Source organism: Syngnathus scovelli, chromosome 5, assembly GCF_024217435.2.
Source record: "Syngnathus scovelli strain Florida chromosome 5, RoL_Ssco_1.2, whole genome shotgun sequence".
NCBI classification, from domain to species: Eukaryota; Metazoa; Chordata; class Actinopteri; order Syngnathiformes; family Syngnathidae; genus Syngnathus; species Syngnathus scovelli.
Window position 1 is genome coordinate 8,488,834 of NC_090851.1, and position 23,313 is coordinate 8,512,146.

Genomic DNA, 23,313 nt, shown 5'->3' on the forward strand with positions numbered 1-23,313 from the left:
CCTCTGTTCACTTAAGGGCCTGCGAGTGTACAACTCCTCCTATGGGCTCAACAACACCAAGAAAGCAGGCCACTGGTATTAAATAAATATAATGAAACGTTATCACCACTTCTCAGGTTATTTTCGTGGTTCAAACAAAAAGCAAACAATACACTGAGGCCATCGTGAAAATGGAGCATGGAACAACTGACCCGGATTCAAGCACAAGTATCTGACCTCACAGCAGCGCCATCATAAAAGATAGCTCCCGCGAGTCCGCACGGCGCTATGGGTTAATTGCTACTGCTGGTGTGTGGTTGTGTGTGTTTGGGCTATGAGGGAAGGTGACAGGAAGTAAATCCTGTGATGTTGTCAGCTACTATTTAAGTAGGAGCGGCCCTATGAGGTAATGCTGCTGGCTTCACACGTGAAGGACATATGGAACAAATAGAAGAGAAAGGTACAGTGAACACACATTTATGGTGGAGGAGGTATTCCAGACCCTCCTGCAAAAGCTGATAACAAAATGTAAACATATTGTAAATGTACCGCAGTGTATTAAAACTAATTGCAAGCCCAAGATGTTTAGAAAATGCTGTCTGGATAGACGTGTCTGTGTACAGTACATGCATATGCCTTTAAGAGGTGGATCCTAGTGAGGTGGGGTGACTTGGCGAGTGCACGTGAGCACCTGCGTGTGAGCTGTAGCCAACACAAGCTCAGGTATTACGGTAGGTATATTGTAAGAATTCATTAAAAGGTCACTTTTGAAAACATCATAATGCTTTATATCGCAATTGGCTCCAAGTTGCCATGGAAACAGGATAGCGAGCATCACTATTCCCCCAAATTAGAAATGAACTGCTCGAGCCTATTAGCTAAATAACAGTAGACATTTTATATACGGAACGCATTTTAATGGTGAAGCTTTTGGTAAGAATGGCGGATTATTTGTCGTGACTGAGGTGCTAAACTATCTGCTGCTTCGAAGTTGTGTCATAGTTTATTATTAAGATTTGTGTTGCAGCTAGCACAACTGCTTCTAATGAATATTATAGATTTCCAAGTGTGTAGCCTACTAAAGCAACACTATGGATATGAGTGATAGCTACCGTGAGAAAGTCGTTTGAATTTAACAGATGCACAGGGCAGGAATTTAAAGAGGCGGCTCTGGTGCCGTGACTGATACCTTTAGCTGGAGTGCTTTGTGGGGACTGGGTGAGCGACACAGACTGAGAGAGCGTGGAGCCGTCGTCCGAGGTTAGTTCGTGCTCGCCATCTGTGTGGAGGGGGGAGGTAGTGGTGGCGGGGTGAGCGGGTGTGGGATGAGCGGATTGCGAGATGGTGGTGCGTGGACGTGGATTGAAGCAGCGGCAAAACAGCGGGGGCGAGCCGGTCCAGAGAGGATGCGGGGATTGGGATGAAGGGTCAGGAGGGAAGTGGGGGGAGGCGAGTCAAGAGATTAGTGATAGCACACACAAGTTAGGATTCAGACATGGACAGATACTCTTCTGAAAATTTGACAGAATCCTTTCAGGGTTTTCTCTTTCCTGGACATTATTATCTTGACAGGAGTACACTATATACATGTAGGTCCTTCAAGATGTTCTATTTCGCCATGCAGTTAACCATCATAATTGATGTAATTATTTTCTTTCTTTTTTTTTCTAAGCATTAGAACAAGACTGGCGTTGGCATATGTATTTATAGCTTCTCAAAAAGTGGTGTATATATATATATATATATATATATATATATATATATAAAATGTAACAAATGTAATTTTGTTATTAAAAAATATTTTAACTAATTTCTGTTTTATATTTTTGGGAATTTACATTTTTACATCATCGATAGATGACCTGGGATGGATGACCTGGCCCATCAGTTAAAAAATATATAAATAAAAAACAAAAACATCCAACTTGTTCTTTGAGTAAAAATGTTAGCCTTCCAGTTTAAAATGTTATCGTCCTTCAAAGAGCCTTCAGATTATTTTCTTTTTATTGCAGGAGTTAGACCATTTTTATTTTTTTTAACTTCTTAAACCTACCGAACTGCCCAAATCTTAAGCTATGAACATATTTTTAAGAGGATTTTCTTATCTTATGCATTACCATAATGTCATATGAGTGCCAATGTTAGTACAGTTAATGTGCCAGGGCAGCCCAGCAAAAGTGGCTTGAATGAGTTTAACAGTGCACAAAAGCTGCACCCAAACCACAATGACACATTAATTAGCACGTTCAGGTTTACACACTCCGAAAGCCAAGGCCTGGCTCACAACACGTACATGCATTCATGTTGCATAACAGGCTGTGGAATAAGTTGATTTGCTTTATGTCTGTGAGTGTGTGCCTGTGGAAAACCTATATCCATACAAGTGAGATTTCAAGAGAGCAAACATCTTATTTCATATGCACTTTTGAAATGGCTTTTTGGATGACCATATAGTGTGTGTGTGTGTAGCCAAGTCATGTTTTAGGCCAGTCCAGACGGTCTCCAGCTGGCATCCAGATTGGCCAGTGGGGATTCACAGGGCTGTGGGGGGCAACAGTGTCATAGCAATGACCGGCAGTCTTGAGGCTGGTGTGAAGACCTGCTGTCTGTTCGTTCTGCCATCGTTTGGCTTCTTGTGCCCACACGCTACACTGACACTGTATTACTGCACTGTCCGCACGCGCATACATGAATGAACACACGTACTAAATGCAAGGTGGCAGGTTCAAGTAGCATGCAGACTGTTGAGACCGCCTCTTCTCTATTTGTTCATTATTGATTTTTCCCATGCCTCTCAATATGATTAGCATTTGGTGTTTGGTGTGTACGTTATGTGTGTCTGTGAACAGAAACAAAGGGTCTATTGGGAGTGTGTTTGTTGTGTTTTTTAGCTCCCTAGTGGCTGCTGCTAAGCTACATACTATAAACACACACAACAAACACATTAAGTTACTGTTTAAGAAATCCACATTTAATGAGCCATTATATTAAAATGTTTGATCTGATAACTAAACCACTATAAGATGATGTTTGTGGTTCATCTGGTATGGAAACAAGATAGCGACGTTGTTACGTTTCTCAGAGCGCAAGTGTGTTGGAATTTTTTTTGTTATTGAGCATGAAGTAAAGCACCAAATGGCACAAAAAATAAAAGTAAATTTGTGTGTGGCCGTGCACCACCTACCGAGACCCAGTTGCCTCAGTTCCACGTTTTTGTGATACTCCTGCAAATCTTTCTCTGACAGCTCACTGAAAGGGTTGGGAGGCAGTGGGGCCATCTGCTCCTCCTCTGTGGGCACGTATGGCTGCCGTGGACACACACAAACACATATACACACACATAAACATTTAGGAGGCACTAGTAACCCCAAAAAGGCAAAAAAGAATGATACAGTAAGTATAGAAGAATGAATCTACTCCAGTCTATATTTTATCATTACCACAAAAAAAGCTCCTCAACTGAGGAAAACTGAATAACCACTTCAAACTTGACTCATTTCAAGACAGAAACGTTCTGACATCTTGAACGCAGATGGGAAAATCAAATCTGCACAGACTAGACAATGAAACACACACACATTGCCATTGTGGTAACATGCAGGCTATGCATACAAACCACGAGCCAACCACATCAGTGAAATAAAATCTGTACATTTGAGTATTCAAACACACCATTACATGTTATCATCCAATTAAGAACACAGCACAATGATTTGTTGTACGAATACAACACACAGTGGGTGAATGTGTTTGTGACTATTCGAAAACAACAAAACATGCTCTTGGTGCTGTGACACAAAACTATATAAAAGTGAGAAAAATTTTGAAATATATTGCAAACAACCATTCATTAATATTTGCGGGTATTTACCAGAACATGTATCTGCACTTCAGCCTTCAACACAAGATACCAACCAGACTCATGTCAGCATTAAAAGGTATGGTGTGGATCATTTTTTATCATTTTATAAAAATAAAGCATTTAAGCAATTTTCTTATACAATTAACTCATTGAAAGATAGAAGAAATAGAAAATAATTGAATATGGCACTTTGGTTATCATTCGCAGCAGGATGTTGTTACTTGTCTCCCTCTAGTGGCCTTAAGGTGTTACAATTTAATCAGTTTTGTGTACTAATCAGATTGGACCTGCAAACATTTAAGACTACACCCTAAGATTGTCACCGGCAGTCAGCTACAATAAATCAGCTGCATTCAGTGCTATGCATGATCTTTGGCAATAAAAACCTTAAAGCAAACCTACAATGGTAATTCCTACAAATTAGTTGGTATTTATTTATACTTTTAAATGTTTTCTATCATGATGTCATTGTTTGTTTTGCATCTTACCTGTCGTGGTTGATCAATTGGGATGCCAGCAAGGTGCTGTGAGCGCGGCCCTGATGTTGTCAGGTCGCATCGATTCTGCTCTCTGATCTGTGAAACAAGAATAAGAATACGAATAAGAAGAATATTAACTCTAACCCACACTCATGGTCTGCATGTTTCTCATGTGCATATTTTTACTATTGATCAGAAAAGAAAAGCTGCAGTCGAGGCAACGTTAGCATATACTTCCCCTAACCTAAACATTTCTGCTGGGTAAATTGCAAGGATTGTAAACATAATATCAGATTTATGGCAAAATAATGAAACTTGCAGTCATCAAAAACCAAAACATTCAGAAAATTGCAAGGATTGTAAACACAATATCAGATTTATGGCAAAATAATGAAACTTGCAGTCATCAAAAAACACAACATTCAGAAGCACATCTTTAACTACACAACATTTGCAGGGTCGTTGAATCTTGGCTGTTAAAAGACCTCATCATCCGTAATTGTGTGACGTGATGTCAGACTCACTTTGTTTCTCTTCTGCAGTACCTCCTTGGGGTCTGTGTTGAGAGGGACAAATTGATTGGGGTCCTCAATTCTGATTGGCGTTCCAGTCTCCTCTGCTTTCATCCACTATAAATGGAAATAATAATAATAATAATAATAATAATAATAATAGGTATGGTATTGTCAAATAATTTTAGAATCAATTATTCTGCCAATCATCCCATGAACCTGCCCCTGAGATGGATGGTTGGAGGAATTCCATTCCATTTATAAATATATATAGTTATTTTTCTAAAGGAACCATAATACCTAAAAAAAAAAGACCTGACCTGGTGAGTGACGAAGGAGTCTTAAGTCTTAGACTAAAGGTCAATGATGGCAAATGAAGTTAGTGTTCCATGCAGTATAATAGTGGTTTGTTTAACCAGCAGATGGCAGTATGATGCTAGAGTGCTATGGTAGCCAGACCCTGACATCTTTAGAACAATGATTATAGTGATTATTATACGGAAGAACTACACCCATATTCATGTGAACAACTCAAGTTGTGAATCTTGTTGATAAGAAATTTGTAACTTGTGTTTACCGTGGTTGTCCTGTTGTGGTTGTACCGGTCATCTCCGCCCTCCACGTTGACCTTGGTATAACTGTTAGGTGAGTTGAGCCAGCGCGTCTTCTCCCGCTGCTGCCGCTGCTGCAGGAACTTGAAGGGAAAGTGCGTGGCGTCCACATCCTCTTCGAACATGAACGCCGTAACAGTGGCGGGGATCTCCACGTCGCTCTTGTGCCTCGGTTTCTCACGCATGATGGGATGGCGGTAGGCATAACCTGTCCTGTAGCCCTGGAGAGCAAACATCAAGAACATAATCAAAGATGGAAGCTCAGTCACAATCAGGATAAAATCATACATGGTTACCAATTGACCCACCAGGTTATCCAGCATCCTCATCAGTGACTCAAACTCCAGTTCACCGACCTTCCACTTGTACGGGCTGTTTACATTTTCGGAAACGGTTGAGGCCACGGCGAACACTCGCGATTTGTATTTCTCTTGGTCAAGCACAATCAGGTTGTCTATGCTGCCAGCACAGGAGATGGCATTTACCTAAAAGCAGCCACAAAGAACGAGGGGTGATGGATGTCAGTTTGCGCAACACACTTGACAAATGGGCTTTTTTTTTTTTTTTTTTTTTTTTTTTTTTTACCAACAAACATCTGTCAATCAAATGTTGCCAACTAAAATCCTCCGTATACTGAATTAGTGCTAGAAATGCTCTTTGTTAATCTGCTCAAGGACAAAATGTCATTTTGCAAAAGACACGGGACTTCAACAACACTAAGGAATAAATCACACAGCGCAAAAAACATGCTTGGGAGGGATTTATTTATAGAAATTAAGCTGGGCTTTGCTGCAGGATTACTGTTCTTTTTTTTTGTTTGCTCTACCAAGCATTTATGTAGGAGATTTAGACACACCGAGATTAAAAAAAGTGAAAACAAAGATTTGCAAAAATGTGAAAAATCCCCAATTCAAATGGCTACTAAATTTATACATAGTCTTCATGCATTATTGTTTTTGTTTTTTTTGGTATGTCAGCCATATTGAGTGTTGTTCAGTTTGATTGTACCTGAATTTCACAGGCATATTGCGCATTGTGGATGTAATGAAAGGCCTCTTCCATAGATTCACCCAGAGCAACCAAGCCATGATTGCGCAACACCAGAACCTTTAAAGAAGAGAGCATATTATTCATGGTTATGTTTTCAATTGTTGTCAAGTCGAGTACTGGTATTTTCGCCGTACATATTTGATATCGGACTGATGGATGGGTTTTTTTTTTGTTTTTTTTTTGTTTTTTTTTCCCAGTCGTGGTCCGATAGTTGTCTCTCTGTTTCTCTTAAAAGCTAAATGTGTGAAAAACATCCACCCTTTGCATAATTTAAATTGTTTTATGTAGTGTGTCCAAAAGGCGTTTTCACCTTTGCTGTAGGCCCGAGTGCTTTTTGCAGCTCTCTTCTCTCGGCTGGCTCATCGAGATTGCCATTGTAATTGAAATAGGCGATGTCACCCAGGATGAGCGCCTCCTGAGAAATGGGCAGGATGCCGCACTTCATAGAGGACACCTACAAAGCAGGGAGGAGAAATAAGATCAAAATGGGTCAATGATTCCCAACCACTGTGCTGTGGAACAATTTGTCATTAGATATCCTCAGTTGTATCAAGGGAAATTATCCAATTTAATTAATTGGTATTAAAAAATATTTATCGTCAACAATAAAGTTGCTTTGTTCACCAATCTATGCCACCAATGTATTGTAGGCGTGTGAAACAACTACACACTTTTCCACTAGATGGCAGAAGCTACATAGTCAGTAATCTGTGAACAATAAACAGCATAATTTGGGAGAAAATCACATTTACCCCATTTTTTTAAAATAATAAATTAAGATTAATTAAGGGATAAAGATTAGGGGATGTTGTTAATATCTGTCAAATATGGGTTTGCGAAGCCCTTTGAGACTTTTGATTAAGGGCTATATACTGTAAATAGAGTTGATGACACAATAGTATGTGTTTTTATTAATAATTATATTCATCTGATGATTATGTTAATGGTTTCGGGAGCAGAATATTTGTGCATATATAGGGAACAGGAAAAATATATGCAACACACAAATCTCTGTTCACATTTTTAAATGATCACTCCTATTACTGGTGACCTCACGGGCTACCTGGTTGTACGAAATTAAAGAGACTTACAGCAGCCGTGGCAGGAGTGTGCACATGGATGACACAGCGGGTGTCTGGACGTATCGAGTAGATGGCGGCGTGGGGGCTGAAACCGGCTGAGTCGATGCTCAGGTTGGTGGAACCCTGCTCGATCACCTCGCCGATGATGTTGACCTTCAGCTGGGGAAGGAAGGAGAGCAGCTGGAGTCAGCATGACTTTTTCCCAAGTGTTTAATCTGAACCTTTCTCCCCCAGAATCTTTGTACCATCAAATGGTTTTACATTGAAAGCTCACATAACTTCTGTTGTAACACATATGTTAAACAATCTAGCAGATAAATCCATCCATCCACAAAAGCAATAGAACCAACACCATAAATCACGCTAACAACCGCTCCTCACGCCGACAAGCCCCTCCATAGGAAATGAACTAGACTGTTACATGCAACATGATACAGTAGCGATAAGGCAACTGCATTACCATACCCTTATTGGATGATTGGGAGCGATATCGGATTCAGCAGAGAGGTACGCGACCCGCAAGAGAGAATAGCAGACATAGACAAACGGGAGAGAATGAAGACACCTGGTCAGAGAGACAGATGTGTGAAGCGGAAGAAAAAGAAATGACCCAAGTGTGTGCAGATGTGAGGGTCCGGTTGAAAGTTAATCGCAAACAGAAAGCCTCTGTGGCCTGCAGGCATCATGCACATGTTGTTCTGATAAAAAGCAGAAAACCACAAGCTCGCATTTCCCTTTCACAACAAAAACTGTGAGTGTGAGTTGTAGCAACAGGAAAGGGCATTCATCATGCAGTTGGACGCACATGAATCAATTTTACATCTCCCTGTTGAACACAGACTACAAGTTTTTTTCTGTTTCAGTCCTGTGTCCTTTCCAGCTAAAAGAAGCCCATTCAAAAAAAACCAAGCAGAAAATCCATTTGGGGTTAACTAAATTAACCAGCTTGTGGTTAGTCCAATGTGTAGCCTTTTAACAGGATAAGCAGTAGAAAATTGTTGCACGCTGCAAACATGTCACTTTGGCATTTGACACAATTTACACTCAATATTCTGTTTGGAGTTTGCTGATTGTCGAGCACACCAGTCATTTTAAAATGTTAGTCTGGCCTGTCCTATCTCAGATGGAAACTACATTATGGGTAGAGAATTCATCGATCTTTGAAAAACCCAACCACCACCACTGATGTCGAAACAGTCAGACAAAAGCAGCTGTCAGACAAGTGAACATTGATTTGCGTCCATCACATGTCCAGTAACTTTTCACCGCCATGACCTTCAATAGTTGCTGCTCACTCACACAACTCTACAGCAAAGAGGCCCCTGTGATATGCACAGCATGTCAAAATATGTCAGAGGACGTGTCAGAAAGCTATTAAATGTGACATGCTTAAACGACGATGATAAGAAATGTCTAAAAATGGCAACGACACTCGAGAGTGAGGGGCATTGGGGGAGGGATTGGTGTGTGTTGACAGGAAGCAAGCTGACCACTTCAACCTGGGGAACAGAGCCCATCATCTAAAACAGTTGGCTGGGATTTGGATCAAACTTCTAACATTTTTGCTAATAACTGCCTGGAAACAAAAGTCCATAATCAAAATCTCAGTATTCTAATTGACAGTGGATCTCAAACAGACATGTGGAGGTCGAGGCAGACTGGAAGTGACCATCACTGACTAACTTAATGTTAGTCTGCAATAGAAAACTCACAGCTGCAAAATGTAAAAATGACACATTCAAAGTGAATGATTTCCCCTGTATTTGGGGCATTTATCTTTAATAGCTGGATTTGAAAGATGCAGTGCAGCCACATTGCTCAATCAAAACGTTAGAACAGATGTTGCACAGACAATTACAGTATTTCTTCTTTTTTGTACTTTGCCATTTAGGGATCAGAATCGAATTAGTTAGTCACTGTCAGATAGCTACAGTATGTGCTTTTGCTCATTTTATGTCTTGAGGCAAAGCAATGATGGTTACACTTATGTCAATACTAAACCAGAAAATTTTCCATGTAGCCTATTTTCAAAACAAAATATACAGGCAGTAAAATATTAATCCAGTAAAACTGGAATGCGGTGAATTCAGTGAAGGCCAAAGGCTTTTTAACAATGTTAATTATTAACATAAACAGCCAACGAATATGTGCGTCAGTCATTTTAAAAGTTTGTTGAAAGCAAAGTCCAGCCACAGGACAAAGCCAAAAAAATTTCAGGTTTCTTCATTTTGTGTCTTTTGGTATAAGAACTAAATTGTGTTTCTGTGTCTTAAAAACATGTTTGACTTTCTGCAATTAAAGATTTTTTGAGTCTTACCAGGTTTGATGCAGACGCCTCAGCAAAGGAGAGCCCTCTGGGGATGATAAGGATGTGATCTTGCTCTTTGCTGATTCGGGCCTTTGGAATGAGAAAATACTGATTTTATTTCTCTAAAGTATATACTCAACCAGATAACATAATAATGAAGTTTTACTGAATGCCCTGCATCTCCATTCCACTGATAACACTCAGCATTAGCCAAAAAAACCACAACACAAAACCAGCAAAGCAACCATCTAATTTGATGCGGCTCTGTAAAAAGACTGAACAAATTGAGAACTTTATTTGAATTGGACAATGCACCAATAGACCCGACAGATGAAGCAGTGATGAAAAAAGTACTGTCATTGTATCTCATGATATATTGTGCAAGTAGACTTGATAAAAAGAGTGACCTGTCCACCTGTACTCTAAATGATAAATTTAGGGACTCTTACGGTGATATAGGAGCTGGCAAAGTGGGCCCAGTTAAACAAGTCCACCAATCTGTAGAGGCTGGCCAGTTTACAACGTGTTAGCTTCTCTCCTTTTACCATGGCACTCGCTTCCACGTTGTACAAGTCGTTAATGGGTATGACCATCCCCAAACCTGAACAGGAAAATACAAAATAAAATGCATGCAATAAAAAAAATATGCTGACTGAAGTACAGTACTTAGTTTCCTTTTATTTATTGATATAGAGGTGTAAAAATTAATCGAATAATTAATCGCCTTGCATTTTGATAATCAAGTAATCGCTTTGAGACTTCTTTTTACAAAATGTGCAAATGTTATGATTTCAGGCTCTCAAATGTAATAATCCTCTGATTTCTGTAGATGAAAGAAGACTTGTATATCTTTTGTGTTTAGTCAAAATAATTTGGAAAACAATGATCGATCTTGTGTGATATTGCTTAACTGTTGTTTAGTTCTTTTATGATCACTAAATAATACAAGTAAAAAATATTGGTTAAGAAACAGTAATTGCGGGGGGAATATTTTCAACACAGTTTAATGTAAATAAAACTGTATCCAATTAGTTGATTAATTGATGGAATAATCGATTCAGAAAATATTCAGCATGTACTGGCTCATTTACTGCTGCAGCCTTTGATATACTAACTTAAAAGACTGAGCTGCTCTGGTCCCTTTAACATATGATCCAGCATTCAGTTGCACATTCCACATGTGCAAATGGAAGCAGTTTGCAAGTCATAACTCCAAGAGAATCTAAAGGGAGAAAAAAATGCATGGCTCTTCCGGTGTCTGGGCCTAGATCAGCACATCAGCCTTCAAAAAGGGAAAGTCTTTAAATATGCTTCTTTTTTTTTTTTTAACTCTGGGTGTGGGTTATGTTGTTGACTGGTCACCATGGTGACAGGTCACATGGCGATGAATACTCACTTAGTGGGGAAGTGTTGTAACCGGCCATTGAACTCGCCATGAAGAAGTCTGCAATCTGTCTGAGGGCCAACAGACCAGCGGGATTGTTCCCTTTGCATTGCTGCTCTTGGATCAAACTTTCCAACTCCTCCTTGAAGGCCTGGGGATGGAAGTCAGGAAAGGAAGATATTAGATGACAATGTGCTCAATTTTCAGGACTTCAGGATAAATGATGGCACATGTGCACACTTGTGTGTAAAGATCTTGAGGCATGGCGGATTAGAGCACACGTAGGGAAGACAGTGGAAGAATGACTGTGGGAACAAGATGTGGGACACAAGCAGCACTTAATCACAGATTAGTCATGCTCCTTAGGTGTCAGCAGGAAGGCAGCCTCAACGAAGCTGATTGGCTGATCAACAAGCGTACACTCGATGGGCTGAATAGCTAACAGCATGTGCCGTCTTTTGTGTTTGTGAAGCTAATCTTGACATCCAGATCAGAGTCACCCCTTAAATCCGTGGAAAAGCATATTAACATGAGAAACCATACAAACATCCAAAGTTGAGCCAAACTTGTCATGAAATGAAAGACCGAGCAAGGCTCTTGTTGATGACTACATTACAAATAGAAAGGTGGACATACGTATAGAATGATATTCATCCTATGTGGGAAATCGAATAGCAACACACTATATATTAATTGGGTTCTGAATATAGTGTTCAGCTGCAGTTTTAATCAATTTTGTTTTGTGAGAGACACAGTGATGGAGTCATAAAAAAATGAAATCAATTTAATGCATTATGTATGTAACTTTAAAAGAATGAGAACCGCTCAATATTTTCAGTGTCCGAAATTGATCTGGATTGCACATTTGGCATTCATTTACATTTAGAACAGAAGATTCCCTTCACTTCTCATTCTATCAGGTTGTAATATGTTGCACTTCATTTCTGGATCAGAATCAAGGTTTACGTAACTCACTGATTGAGCCTCTGGGCTCAGTGAGAAATGCCCGAGGTACTTAAAAATGCATTGCAAAATGTGGGTTATACATACAGTAAAATATTTTTGTATAATTAGCAAAATGGGTCATGGAACCATTTCCAGTCTAGTAACAAGCATACCCTAAAACAGTATTGCTGTTTTGATTGCAACTTCTCTGAACTGTGTCTGCAGAAAAGAAAATCCAGCACTTTGATGCTGCCTCCAACACGCCAACCACAGGCTCATCCGTGGGCGGTCTGCCAACAGAACAGGCCCGTGTGAGGGTGTTTTGTGAAAATTGGAGCAACCCCCTCTATGGGAGCACCTAGAGTCCCGGTGCACTGCTGAGTCTGAATCATGACCAAACATTCCTCTGTCCCTGGTGGCGGTGTTGCTGTGGTGACCGCCTCAAAGCGGATGTCTGACTGTGAACGGTTCAGGGTTGTGTTTCGGAGAGTTCTTTTTAAGAGACTCGTTTGCAATCACATTTGTGTTTGAAAGACAGAATCAAAGCCCAGCTGCAGAGATTGGTATTTCGGTTTTACTCTCAGGGCATTGGGTTGACTCTAATTGGGCTGTTCTAGTGATTTTAAAAGTTATTTCGCCTCCCATCCAAGCAGGCTTCATAAAAAGAAGAGCGAAAGCTGCCTTTCAAAAGGCACACAAATGCGCACATTAGAATGACACACACACTAGCAGGCATCTGTTCAACAGTTTGTGTGAGTACTAAATTCTCAAAAAGATTATGACAGCAGGGATTTGACTGCATCATGCAAACAGATTAATTCCAGGGCTGAAAGTGGATCTATCATTAATATTTGGACCACCCCCCTGACCGCTGCTGCACCAACAAAAACAACAACAAAGAAGTTGTTTATGCTGCTGAGGTTTGCAATAATCATAAAATAAAGCATCGATAAACAAGAAAATGTCACCCATTGCTCATTGACTGATTATTTGGCATCAGTTTTCCTTCCCTAATAAGTCCTAATAGTACAATTGATTTCTGTAGGGTAGCATAAGTTACATTTCAAGAAAATAATTTTCAAAAGCCACAAAAATATCATCAAATCTATTTCCTAAAACTTGTTGAGACACAGCCTGTTTTGTGAGCACAACGTTGCTCACAAGCTAACAACGTGACAATGTTGCAGAGCAGGAGAGCGTCTGCCTGCAGGCCAGGCAACGCAATCGATTATACTAATTTAACCTCGATGAGTGCATCCGTGGAACAGGACCTGGTCTATAAATATCATGCGGCTTGTTTTAAAAGCATGTTGCTTCACACACTATGTCTATTCATGAGCTGCTGCTACATAACCAGATAATTGCTGATGTCACTAAACAGATTTTTTTTTTTTATCAAATATCGTGTTTATCAAGCTGAAAAGAATTTGATTATGTGATAGCATTTTGTCAGATACTCAAATACTAAAATATTCCCCATACAGCAATATTGTCATATTTTTATTGCTTCAGGTCCCCAAATTGAACCTGCAGAAAAAAGGTCACTTAAATTGCAAAGTAGCTCCTTAAATTAAATCACTGCTATGTAAAAATGCTCCTCAAAGAATTGATTTTTATTTTGAGCTTTTCCAAAATGCTACTCAAAGAAAAAAAATAGCATAATGTTGAAAACAATTAACAAGTGCAGAGTAGATATTTCTACAGCCATACATTTCTTCTTGAAGCCAGTGAGATAAGAAATTATTAAAATGCATCATCCCAAATCAATTTTCCTTTTGCACAAAAATATCCAACCCATTCATGCTGTGCGGGCCATGAGGAAATTTCATTAAGTTCATCACCCAATAGATGCTGAGGAACGACTCGGGAAACACAGCTGGCTCTGCGGGAATAAGAGCGGTTTCAAAAAGAAATCTCTGGAGGAAGTTCAACCACTAATGTTCTATCAAAGAGCCCATCGGGGCTTTAAAAGAGAAGAAGAAACCTAATAGAGGACAGCCGTTATATGAAGCCTCACGCAAGACGGTTTTCAGCACAGGCTGCCAAACCACATCAATTATCTACTCATGCTTGCTGACAAGTGGCAGAGGAAGCGAGTAATATTCATACTTCCTTTAATTCATAATAAAAATACTGCGAGATGAGAAACGTCAAGTTTCCGCATACGGGAAAAATGCAGGAGAGTGGAGAACGCATTCAGAAGGTCAGATGACAAGGTGCAGAAAATAGAAGCAGCATGAGAAACTGCGTCTGAAATTCAATTTCAGGCGCTCTAATCTTTCGACCTTTTAGACGACAGAGTGAGTCACGGCAAACTAATCTTCAGAAGCCCCCCAAAAAATTTGCTTTGCAAATCTGCTGCCAGGGTTTGCATCCAAATACTACATTTTTGTTTTGTATATATGTAAAAAACAAGCAAATAAAAACAACTCAAACCCCCTCAAGAAAATGTCACAAATTATTTTGCTCCATTTAGCAAAAATAAATAAAGCGCACACTGAAACTGGACACGTTGATTAGTTTTCCCTTCTCTAAGCACCTATTTAGTTTCACAGTGGTGACATCATCTGAAGTACACAACCTTTTCTAGTTTATCTTCAACTCACAGATCACGTCTGTTTAAACTAAATCTATCTGTGCACACAGTCAGGTCATTGTCATAGAAAAGTTCAATCGAAGCTAAACACATTTTCTCTCAGGGAGGCAATTGCAACTAAATTATTTCATACACACTTTTAACTGTGATAATTACGTAATATGTCAGTGTAAATAAAAAAAACAACATCTGTGCAAGCAGATTTGATAGAGCTCTTGTATTGGCTATCATTTTATTGTGTTATGTGGTCATAATGTTATGGCGGGTTGGATCTTCAATGTCTATAAATCCAGACAGTGTCAAGGATTCAATGTTGTCGACTTCCAAAAGTAAACATGCTTGCATGATAGATATGGCTAAGTTGCTCCAAGCCTGGTCTATATTGGTCTGACTTTAAACGCAACCTGCAATCTGAGCACCAGAAGCATGTAATCTACGACTCCACTAGTCCTTGAAGAGTGGAATCCAAACAAACAAAAAGAGGAGGAGAGACTTCGAAAGGAAGACAAGTCATGAGAAGGAGGCCACTGAGCTACTGACGCATACACAATGTTGTTTTTGTATTGCTGCTAAAAGATGACTTGGATTAAGAGACTGAGAAAGCAACACTTTGGGACTTTTGGGCCTTATTCCAAAAGAGACAGTTATAATTACATTGGTTGACTACATGTAAAGTGCATAACCATTCAGTTGATGTGTCATGTCACAGAAAATTGTCCAAAAAAATGATGTCATCAATATTTACTATTAATCCATTTGGTACTCTGTACTGTGCAAATGTCATAGGTCTCGATGGTTATCTTGGTCAAGGGCAAATTTTAGCACTTGCATTGGATTTCAATGGCCATATCTAATGTCCCATATACGTCAGTGTTACTGTAGCACTGAATGTTATTAGTTTGTGGTTGTATTTTTGGAGGGGAATGTACAATCGACTGAAATTCAAATGTGCAAATTGTAAGCGAACAAGTGATGCACTTTTTATTTCGGAGCTGTTTTCCACCATAGTTTCAGCAATCCCGCTGACATCCAAACTAAAAGGTCAGCGCGAATCTGCAATTCAGTTTGCTCGCTATGGCAATACCCACAAGTGCAAGGCAAATGATTGACACCTTGGTGATTACGGCTTCCATCTGTGATTGGCTGTTTTTCTTAGGTATGGTGGACTGACAGTTTTAATAATGATGACCCCCCCAATGTTTTTTAATTGCAAACCACCTCATTTAAATACATGCCAATAAAGAAACACACCATTTGGATATATAAAACCAGTTCAATACACTCCTGTTTTATTCTCCAATCATCTGTGACATTTAGTCACATCTTAGATAGCATCTGACCAAACTTTGATTGACCTTTTTTTATCATTCGTCATCGTCACATCTGAGTGACTCAAGTTGGACACAACTGAGAGCAGTTGAACACCAGCCTTGAGTCAGCAGTGTTGAACAAATATTCCAGACACTATTAGGGCTAAAATGACAGGTTAGGTTAGGTTTGTTGTACCATCTTGACAAAATGTGATGTGAAGTGTTCAAGGGGCAAATTACAAAGCACAGTGCACAAGCTGTGTTTAAATCGTGTTGCTATGAAGGTTTTTGCCTTGGAGCCAATTCAATCTGGGGACAACAGAGAGACAAGACGATCCTAATACCTTGTATACTCTTCACGTACACGGCACCATTTAATTGTGTCCTCACACAAACTTGTGCATCAAAATAATTGCTAAAGAGCTCTGACATCACAAACTGTACCTCCAGTACTTATCTCAAGTTTATCTGGCACAACTCAAATAATTCTCACGAACCTGGACCGCCGGGGATAGAAAAGCAAACAACAGCATTACGAGCATTGGCAAGAATATGCCCTGCTCTCACTAGGATGCCGACGACAGCAAAACCTGATCCAACGTGAAGGCTGCTGGCCTGAAGGGCATTTGAGGAATTCTGGAGGCAAAGGGTGTGGTACATGGTGCTTCTTTCAGGATTTTAGCTTGCCACTGGCATTCCGTTTCCAGTTGCTAAAAAATACAGCTAAATATGCTATGCATGGGGTTTCAGAAGAGGGCAAAGTCCATCGGAAGTGCTTATCCAAACTATTAGCGTGTGGGTTTTGAAAGAATTCATCTGGTTTTTCATTTCATTCTAGTCAGTTGTAGACCCCAGCATTGATTTGGGAGATTTATTGTATACTGACAATAGCAACTATAAAATGCCTAAGAGGAGTTAAATTGTCTCATAAGACAGCAAATAGTACAGTTTTGAATGCATTTCAAAATACCTGAGTGGTACAAAAGAGTTGTGTCAAGTGTGCTGAAGTAGTGTATTTGAACTTACAGGGCTTTGTAATATCTGCGTGACCCGTTTCTTCTGTTCCAGAACGTTGAAGTCCTGTCGGAGGTCAGGCGACATTTTCCTGGCTCGGAGGTACTCTGGATCGTTGACATTGACTCGATCAAAGTAGCGCTCTTTGGTCTTGCCACTGGGTGTGGGAGGGGTGGTCACAACCCCCTGGTGGCTGTCCACACTCATCCCTGTTGCCTTTCACTTCTTTGATGAATGGCTGCCGCTCTGAATCACGTCTGAGGATATCAAGAGAGGTCGAGAGGTTAGACGAAAAATCCAGTCCATAAAAATTCAATACCAACTATAAAAATGGCATTTTGTCATACAGCATGGCTTGTGGCAATCCAAATCCCAACACTCCCCCCAGTAAAAAGTATTTTTGCAAATAACTCCTTCAATTTGAAAGCAAGCTGAAACTGAGGTTCAAATGAAAACAAAACTATTTTTGTTCCTGTTTTTGGCATCTTCTAACAACCTGAAGAAGTTACACATGACACTACTAAATCAAATCTGCACTCCAATTTAATTAGCTTGCACTTATGACCATATAAACCGTACAAATTGAGTCACACTCACCAGGACACATCAACACAGCAACGAGTATGCTCTTCCTCTATAATTATTGTTTATTCTCATATCGGATGACAGCTGCGACAATTTTACAGTTAATTAAAAAAGATTACGTTAATTTAATTACCGTAAGTAATAGGTCAAAGGATGCTAATGATAATTGCACAATGTTGCCTTCTTATGCAAAAAAACAACAGGTAAACTGATGGGTAGCTGGGATTTACCTCCTTAGCAAGCAAAATTGATGGAGGAAGGACCAGAGAGAAAATACAAATTTGCATCAGTGGCTGTTGTTGCTGAGGATAAGCCGCCAGTGTATTAGGGAGGGGTGGGGCCAACGTGAGCCCGAGCAGATGGTGTTGGTTCAAAGGGTGAAGGAATGAGAGGAAGAAATTTAGGGAAGGAATCCAGAGGATGAGAATGAACAAAAATGAATACAAGCTGACCGCATTCCCTCCTAAGGGAACCGCGCATGGATAAGACTGTTATGTAACCTGATATTAAATTCACCTCCCCTGCTTGTCTGTAGGGGAGTTTTTTCGACAGCCATAGAAAATCTTAGTGCCACCGACAACAAATACTTGACACATCAACATTTAAGGTTTTTATTTTACATTAGAGATCAGCCTGATTGGATTAACTCCAGAAAGTAAAAGACACACGCTAACAGTAAAGTGCATAAAAATGATATCTGGCAAAATGTTATTTGTCTGGATGCCAGGAATTTGCTAAATGCCTTGAATTCAGCATGTCAAAAAATACAACAGCTGTAGCCTTACCAAAATATAATAAGCCCCCTAAACTCTGGGAGTGGGAACAAATACAGCACACACACAGGGTTGCAGGATTGTGTAATAAATCCAGCGGCATGAGTTGCCCCCTCCCCTTGTTTTACATTCTCTTTTCGGTCTCTGTCAATAGATTGTTGTCCCCTTCGTGACCCCGATCTCTGTTCACACCCAGATAGAGCGTGACTGTTCGGGAGCATAAGGGGTGGTTAGCCATATTGAGGGGCGTTCTAACATGACATGCTTGTAAGAGAAAAAAAATATATATCCAGCAGTAACTTGATCAATATTTTATGACAAATTCAGTCATATTCACACAGGTTAGCGATAAATAAGATGCCGTATGCAATGCCGAGTAACAAGTTGAGTTCATATGAAATGTGATGTTGGAATACAGTGCTGCATTGTGACTGTGTTTATTCAAGAGGAATCTGCAGGCTCAGGCAAGGTGACCATGACCTCGAAAACCTGTGACAATGGTGTGTTGCACACCTCACCCCGCTTAGTCACAATTTGTGCTTTTATTTTTTCTGGACCATTGCAACAGATGGGAGCGGACAGTGAGATCAGATTTTTTCTGCACGTATGAGTTTGAATTAGTCCAATTAACATAACGCTGGTGATTGAATCAGTGTTTTCCACTCCACTCCAACGAATTAGGGCTGACAAGACCAGAGCAGCTCGGCAGCAGCACCAGCGCTAATTGCTGCCTCTAGAATAACGATTAAATGAAACAAGACTTCTTACAGACATCTTCATGTCAGACCTGCGGCACTGTTGTATTACGCTTGTTGATTGTAACATGAAACCTGAGTGACATTGATGCACGACTGCATTCCATCTTTCATTTAGTTGACAAAATAAGCTTCCCCTTCGATCTCAATTACAACAGCTTACTGTTTATTAGCAGGAATGTTCACCCATCATGCACCAGTGCTCCACTGACATTTGGAGCTGGTCCAGAGCCAGCAGCTCAGACAACACACATCACTCCATCTTCCACATGAATCAAGCAACCATGCATTATCTTTTTGTTAGGGCTCTAAATATCATCAAAATGTATTTAAAATAGAACGACCGACTTTGAGCTTTAATTTGAGGACACTTGTGTGTACATCCAAATTAGGTGTAGGAATAACAACAATTCGCAAATATGCTTTCCATTTATTAAGGGCTCAAAAGGACAACTGGCTGCTCAACTGTTCTATGGCCAGGTGGGCATGTATGGCTGCCAAAGAAGTCATGTGACTTCTGATAAAAGCAGCGGAATAATTCAGAAGTGTTTTAGACAGATAATGAGGCATCATGTGAAAGCAACCAGAGGATTGGCCAGTGGCCATCAAGTATTAAAAAGTAGTAAAAAGAGCAAGTTTGATTTAGGAGTTTGTCCCAACAAAGTGAATATCATTCATACAAATATAAATCTTGTTCATTTCATTTCAGCCAAAAAGATGAGAACTGTTCTGAATCATGGTCCCAATAGCACAACAGTCAACAGTAATCACGCCTATGTGCGTGTGTGTGTTAGTGTGTGTGTGTGTTTTGTCATGTCTGGGAAACTGAGAGCCCCACAGTGTTTTTTGTCAAGCATATGGTTATCAGGTTGGTACATTTGGAAGACCAGCTGGAAACAGAACGTGTTAGTACCTGCGTTTGCCAACAGTCAATACTGATTAGGTTCCACATGGTGGAAAAAAGAGCGTACATTTTGTGAGATCTTGGAAACCTTCCCTCATGGAACAATCCATCACAATGTGGAGATGAACTGGAAAGAGTTGGTCAATAGTTATTTAGAAAGGGTTACGTGACATCAAATTCATTACCGCTTCAACATACATCAACTGACTTGCAGAAAATTTGTGGAGGTCAAAGGTCACCTGGAGCCTATCCCAGTTGATTTTGAGAAAGGTTTGCTACACCCTGGACTGGTCGTCAACCAAATGTAAGGCACCTCATAAACAGACGTTTTAATGAATTAATATTAATAGATTCAATAAAAATGAGACATCAGCAGGCAGTGATCATGTCTTAAGGTTTCAAATGTGATACGGAGCTAAATTAGAACTGTCGCTGGCTTGGTGGAGGCAATACCACTGATAAACATCCACCTGCATAACTTTTTCATGCTTGGGGGAGACACCAAATTATAACTGCTTGTGTGGCTGCCACCTCTAAATATAGACAGCCTTGTGGGTTACTTTACAACCTCAACAGTAACAATACCAGGAAAGAATCTCTAGGGCAGCTAATTATATCCACACATGCAAAATCCACACATAGCCTTGCAGTCCGATACACACATACACACACACACACACACATGCAGACACAGGAGGGGGCGTGTTTCCACGATTAAGCAAGCCAGTATGACAAGGAAGACAGAGCTAGCGGTGAAACCAGAGGACAGCATGTGAGGCAAAACCGGAGCAACTAAAAGCCACACACAGCATGCAGGTCTGTTTTTCGACTTGCATAAACTTTTCAGAGTCATTTATTTGTATTTCACAAAATAATGCACTGGTGCCGCAGTGAGGCCAAGTTACCTCGTCTGAGTTGCCTTTCACATAAAGACTCCACACATGGGATAATAAGTAGCGCTAATCTCCTCTGGCGCTCACACTCACTGCACAGTTAGCACCATGTGTGTTTATAGTGCGGCATTGAAGGCCCAAGCAACCCAAGTTAGCGTGGAATTCCCCTTAAACTGAAAATCTGTCACAGGGATGGAATGACTGGGAGGTGCAGCTGCAGTGCAACACAACACGAGACACGTTTCAACAACAATGTGGCTGTGTAAAATAAACTCTAGCAGACAGTTTGAGGACAGTCTACTTGGAAAGCCAAAGCAGGTGTAAATATACAAGTCCAACCAACCTTTTATTTCCTCCTTGGTCAATGAATGGGAGAGAAGCAGCAGTGGTGGTAGGTGGCAAAACCAAAAGAAAAGCACATGTCTCTTTTTGTCCTCTAACTTGCTGCCTGAAATCTTGCATCAACTCCCACAGATTCAGAAAATAAGAAGAGCAAGAGAGCGTGTGTGTGTGTGAGAGAGAGAGCAAGAGCAGAATGACCCAAGGGAACACCAGGAAGCGATCGTAAAAACAAATCAGTGCACTTGTCAATCTAGATCCTCCATGTAGCTGCTCTCAAGTGGAGTCGCGATGGAGCAAACGGCAGAGCTGCTTTCTCCTTCAGCTCCCTGCAGGGCTTCTTTGCTCCTCGCCGTTCATCAGGGAGAGATGAATCAACAGCTGTGAGTCGATATGTGAGAGGATCAGTTTGTGTGTGTGTGCCCTCTGCAAATGACGGTATGTGTGTAAAAGAAGCTAAAGGAACCACGTGATGCAGGCTTAATCCCCCGCCCAGTGGCTCTCACACACACGCACATGCACACACATCCGTGTGCAAACACACACACACAGCAGCCAAACACGGTGACCAATCAGAAGCAGGCTGACACAATAATCGCCCTTCCTGCTCCACCCTTGCCTCCTCCACCTCCTCTCTCGTTCGCTCTCTGCCTCTCTGCACTTTTTACACCCCCCTTTGCTCATTTTCTTTGATCAATTCAAAGCCTAGACACTCTTCCACATTCCACAATCCTCACTCTCTTTACATCTCTTACTTACACGACCTCACATAGCCCACAACTGTCTCCGGGCAACTATACTTAGAGGTCGGGGATTACGATGCCGTCCGGCCGCAGACCGCACAAGCTTCTGCAGTTGACTGACTTACTGTAAAGTTGTTTACAAAAGACACATATTAGACTCAGATGGCCTCTCAGGCGACAAATTTGCCAAAGATCAATATTTAAATGTAAATGATCCTCTGTTACATCGCAGGTCAGCATCAAGGTCACTCGGGGTTAATTGAGCATATGTGATGTTTAATTAAAATTTCAATTTATCTTTAAGCAACCCACACCTTTATTTTGTTACACTTTTGAGACAAACTATAATTTCATACAGTTTCCTTAGGGGATTGGACACATTTACGAAATTCTCACTTTGACATGGCTTAATGTGCTGCATTGTCTTATTTTGGCACACGACATAAGCAGTAAGTTCTTGTGCAAAACAAATTTGTTTGGGGATTACATACTACATAACTAACGGCTCTCAGTTTAACTGTCAACGAGGCTCTGTTTTTCTGATATCTTAAAAAGGAAGTAATTGCACCTTCTTAGTATCGGTCAACTGGTTCTAATGCCATAAACCTGCCAGGGTGAAACATTGCCAGTAACCTTACTCAATCTACAACAATGCCAAATGTGCTTTGAATAAATGTCTAAAAATGATTTCTAAGCTCTAAAACCTGCTGTTCCAACTCATGTTAAGCAAGATGTTTCAGAACTTGTATTTCAGAAAGCAATAGTAAAAAGATTGCGCAATACAGAATTTCTCATGCATTGTATGGAACCAGCAGTTGTTTTTAGTACCTGCCAGTCATGGACCAAGGCCAGCCTTTTAATCTTAATATTTCCGCTTCACTGTTTTGAGTCATAACTTTTACTTAAAATAAAAGTGGCAGGCTTTAGCCACACCCAAAGCTTGTTTGGACTTTTTTTTTTAAACACATGTAACAGTTTTGACTCTGCTAAAGCAGCATGAATCTCTTGGCAGAGAGTGTGCATATAAGTTGTGAGTCTATCATGCATTTTTAAATAAGTCCTAAAATAAGGCTGCATGGCCCGTAGGAATCAGAAATAACTATTTAATCCAGATTTCACTCTTTAAGTACATTGACCAAGGAACTTCCAATTACAATTTACTGCACATCATGATAAAGCAATTAATTTA

The 23,313-nt window shown here is 40.3% G+C and overlaps 1 protein-coding gene and 1 long non-coding RNA gene across 12 annotated transcripts in view; one reads left to right on the forward strand and one right to left on the reverse strand.

The window, feature by feature from the left end:
* Positions 1-23,313, reverse strand: part of add3a (adducin 3 (gamma) a) — a 43,270-nt gene that overhangs the window by 3,198 nt on the left and 16,759 nt on the right. For 4 of the 11 annotated variants that reach the window (XM_049719402.2, XM_049719403.1, XM_049719398.1 and 1 more), the window contains 14 exons: positions 17,145-17,389; positions 11,280-11,418; positions 10,333-10,484; positions 9,893-9,973; positions 7,585-7,734; positions 6,804-6,947; positions 6,452-6,550; positions 5,752-5,928; positions 5,410-5,664; positions 4,845-4,949; positions 4,330-4,416; positions 3,851-3,874; positions 3,164-3,284; positions 1,169-1,258 (listed from right to left, as the gene is read on the reverse strand). In XM_049719402.2, the coding sequence (XP_049575359.1) occupies positions 1,169-1,258; positions 3,164-3,284; positions 3,851-3,874; positions 4,330-4,416; positions 4,845-4,949; positions 5,410-5,664; positions 5,752-5,928; positions 6,452-6,550; positions 6,804-6,947; positions 7,585-7,734; positions 9,893-9,973; positions 10,333-10,484; positions 11,280-11,418; positions 17,145-17,339 (1,819 nt within the window). In that variant the 5' untranslated portion in view covers positions 17,340-17,389. Of the gene's footprint in view, positions 1-1,168; positions 1,259-3,163; positions 3,285-3,850; positions 3,875-4,329; positions 4,417-4,844; positions 4,950-5,409; positions 5,665-5,751; positions 5,929-6,451; positions 6,551-6,803; positions 6,948-7,584; positions 7,735-9,892; positions 9,974-10,332; positions 10,485-11,279; positions 11,419-17,144; positions 17,390-21,385; positions 21,848-23,313 lie in introns of those variants that run through there. The other 7 variants (XM_049719405.1, XM_049719404.1, XM_049719407.1 and 4 more) reach the window with 4 other exon arrangements.
* LOC125968397 (uncharacterized) lies at positions 20,841-23,065 on the forward strand. Its single transcript, XR_007481307.1, has 2 exons — positions 20,841-20,965; positions 21,233-23,065. It is a non-coding gene; the product is annotated as an uncharacterized lncRNA (long non-coding RNA).